Here is a 3,579-nt window from a genome sequence, read left to right on the forward strand (position 1 = left end):
AAATATAGAGAAAAATAAAATTTAAAATTCTAAGTATAAATGAGGTATTGGTGCTCGCGAATTATTCGAGTTTAACTCGAATCCGATTGAGTGAATTTCAAGCTATCGATTGAGCCGAATTAGAGCACCATTATACTTAACTGGAACGAGTCGCAAATTTAATTGAGCTTTTCATTTTAATATATTTTTATATTATACATTTATATTTTTATTATTATATAGATAAAGCTAAAATATGCATGAACTTGAGTACAAAAATTGATAATAGTAAAAAAAAAGCTTAATTGAGTTTGAATAGTTCGATTAAATCTTGAGTTGAACTCAAGTTTAGATATTGATATTCAATAGAGCTCAAACCAAATATCGATCCTTGAATTTCAAGCTAATCTCAAACTTGTTACTATTTGAATTCAACTTGACTTGATTACGCCATCTAAAACCAAGAAAATAAAGGGTATAATCAAACCGAGGTGAATTCAAATAGTAACAAGTTTGTGATTAACTCGATTTTTTTTTTTTTTGGTATGTCCTACATTTTTACTATTCGAATTCGAGCTTGATTATTGCTATTAGAACATAGTTTTTCTTTTTTCATGAGATTTTTTTACACTTTATAGTTACATACAACAAACTCCCTATTAGAAAAACAGAGGGAAAAAGCATTGTTTCAAACATGATCATCTCTAAATTTTAACTGAAAATATATTACCAGTAACTTTATTCTAATACATATGCTGAAAATGTTACATATTTTGTAATACAAAGCCCTTCATCATCATGCCATTGATCAATATTCTCCAAATTTAATCCTCCCCAGTATCTTTCAAACACTTAATTTTTCTTGGTTATTAGAAAAAAAAAACAATAAAACAAATATAGAAGTAATGAAATGAAATGAAGTTGATTTTGAATCAATCTTCCCCTTCTTCCCTTTGCCTAGGGACAGCTCCAAAGTGTTCCACCAAAATGTCAGCAACTACAGGTACCAAGTTCTTACAAGGGACACCCTTCTTATAAAGCTCTCCTAAATGTGAGTCACTCCCAATTCTCCCTCCCAAGAATATGTCTGCCCCTTCACATGGTTTCCCATTCTCATCCCTTGCCATGCACCCCATGAAACCTATATCCGCCACTTGGACTTGACCACACGTGTTGGGGCAACCGGTCCAATGCATCCTCACCGGCCGGCTCACCGACACTAGCCTTTCAACCTCTTCCGTCACCTTCAAGGCTCTAGCTTTTGTTTCAATAATTGCTTGTCCGCAAAACTGGTTACCAGTACAAGCTACTAGCCCTTTCATGAGAATACTTGGTTGGGGTGAAAACCGGTCTTTCAATAGAGGCTCGTTTAGTAATGCTTCTAGTTTCGAGTTCTCAACGTTGGGGATTATGATGTTTTGCTCCACAGTGAGTCTGAATTCGCCCGAGCCATACGTGTCGGCTAACCGGGCTAGTTCGTCCATGTCGTCGGCTTGGACTCGACCGACTGGGATGTGAATGCCGATGTAGCTGAAACCTTCTTGCTTTTGCGGATGGACACCAAGGTAGTCTCTCCTTTCCCATTGCTTTTGAACCAAATCTTCATCAGATGCTCTCTCCAACTCTTTCTGAGGCATTCTTTTGGCTACCTCTGATCTGAACACTTCAATACCCTGCATTTCGAAACAAAATTTTTGAGCCTACGATTCCTAAAAAACAATCGAATATGAACACGAACACGAATACAAAAACGAACTCACCAGTTCATCAATCAGCCACATCATTCTAGTCTTTTGCCTATTGCCCCTGTATCCAAGATCCCTATAGGCTTCTAACACAGCTTTGCACAATGGGATCACATCATCAGCTGAGACCCAAGCATCAAGAGGAATGGCCTCATCACATCTCTTGGCACTAAAGAACCCACCAACCAGCAAATTAAACCCAAATCGTCCGTTTTTCGTCGCCGGCATATAAGCGAGATCATTGATATGGGGATGTTCGTAAAGATCATGAGACCCCACGACACAGACATTCCATTTCCTAGGCCTATATTCGAAAACGAAAACATGTCAAAAATCCAACACATTATACTTTCCAAGGAACCATGGCTAGTAGTGTCAAGGAACTTACAAGTTGGCAAAAGCCGGATTGCCGCGGGAATTGGCGGTGATGAACTGAGATAACAAGTTGGTGTAAGGTCGAGTATCGACAATCTCTTCGGGGTCGATGCCGGCAAGAGGATTACCAACAGGGTTCCTCACATTGTCCATGCCACTCTGTAGGCTCGTCAAGCCTACTTCGTCGAGACCCTTAAGTATTTCAGGCACATCAGGCAACACCACTCCACGGATTTGCCAGTTTTGCCTTGTCGTAACATCTGCACACCCTTCTTTGCCGTATTTCCTTATCACACTGGCTAAGTACCGTGTTTGTGCACTTGTTGTTACACCATTTGGTAGTTTTAATCTCATCATAAATCTCCCATCTGACATAAAAAAAGACCAAAAAAATAGTCAATAACAAAACTAATACAGGTCGAACAAACAAGGTCCCGAGTTGAGTCTTAATTTCTTACATTGATGTTTTCTCCTATGGAACAAGCCGAGCCATTTAAGTCTAACATCAATGTCGTCCTTTGTAGCCTTAGCTTTATCAAGATCCTCGAACGACATCTTAGCGAGTTCATCAATCCCTGCTTCCATGAAAAGCTTCAAAGGGTCTTTCTCGATCTTTATTTTCTCTTGAGGGTTGATGCCATCTCTGAACTTCTCTTTCAACACGAAGTACCCCTCTCGTTCTTCAACTCGGGGTTCCAACCTCCCCCCGTCGACATCCACCGAAGTCGCTGGCGCCGTCGTGGGAGCTGCCATAACCCATGTTTTGGGCTTGAAAGAGGAAGCTGTGGACGGCAGTAACGGCTGTTGTGGAGCAAAGAAACGGACCGAAAAGGAAGACATGTGGGGTTTTGTTGTTTGAAAAGAAGCTTGGAACTGGTGGAATTGTGGTGGTGGAAAGATAAGTGAAGGGATATCAGAGTTCGGACATTTTTGTAATGGAATGAAGGGGACTTTAAGAGCAAAGGGGAGGGTTTTTTGTTTTTTTTTACTGGTTTTTTTTTTCTTTCCGTGGGGGGGACTCTTCGATGATGTTAAGGGTCAGCTTGGGTTGTAAGAAAGAACCGAGAAACATGACAATGTTTGGGTTTGTCTTATGAACTTTTAGTTAGAAAATTCTAAGTAGATTATCTAATATTGTCTATAAATAGATATTCTTATTTATTCACTTATTTATTTACCCAATTTTCTTTCTATATTTAGTTTAGAAAAGGGTAGTCTAAATAATTTTATATTAAAATTATTTAAATTGGAATATTAATTTTAGTAGGGTTAAAATTTTTTATTTATCAATATTAATTTCTTAAATTTTAAAAGTATAGGTGAAATTCTAATAAATTAAACTTGAAAGGATAAAATCAAATCAAATCATATTTTATTTTATTTTATTTTTATTTAATTTATAATTAATTTTAATTTTATTATATAAATTTAAATATTTCATATTTAATATAGTGAAAATAACTTAAAATTTATATAAAAG

The 3,579-nt window shown here is 37.1% G+C and overlaps 1 protein-coding gene across 1 annotated transcript; it reads right to left on the bottom strand.

Moving 5' to 3' along the window:
* Positions 1-680: 680 nt before the first annotated feature.
* Positions 681-3,161, bottom strand: LOC105783072 (ferredoxin--nitrite reductase, chloroplastic). The gene is made up of 4 exons (XM_012608257.2): positions 2,558-3,161; positions 2,113-2,467; positions 1,740-2,028; positions 681-1,652 (listed from the first exon to the last, which is right to left on the bottom strand). Exons 1-4 carry the CDS (start codon positions 2,937-2,939, stop codon positions 912-914), a joined length of 1,767 nt encoding a protein of 588 aa, XP_012463711.1. The 5' UTR covers positions 2,940-3,161; the 3' UTR covers positions 681-911.
* Positions 3,162-3,579: the final 418 nt, after the last annotated feature.

This window comes from Gossypium raimondii, chromosome 13 (assembly GCF_025698545.1).
Source record: "Gossypium raimondii isolate GPD5lz chromosome 13, ASM2569854v1, whole genome shotgun sequence".
In the NCBI taxonomy this organism is placed as follows: domain Eukaryota; kingdom Viridiplantae; phylum Streptophyta; class Magnoliopsida; order Malvales; family Malvaceae; genus Gossypium; species Gossypium raimondii.

What these genes read in the sequence shown, in the direction of transcription:
- LOC105783072 (XM_012608257.2), bottom strand. Translation starts at nt 2,939, where the DNA reads ATGTCTTCCTTTTCGGTCCGTTTCTTTGCTCCACAACAGCCGTTACTG. An exon ending in CCATAGGAGAAAACATCAAT is followed by an intron (nt 2,468 to 2,557) that starts GTAAGAAATTAA and finishes TTTTTATGTCAG; the next exon opens with ATGGGAGATTTATGATGAGA. An exon ending in TGTGGCTGATTGATGAACTG is followed by an intron (nt 1,653 to 1,739) that starts GTGAGTTCGTTT and finishes TTCGAAATGCAG; the next exon opens with GGTATTGAAGTGTTCAGATC.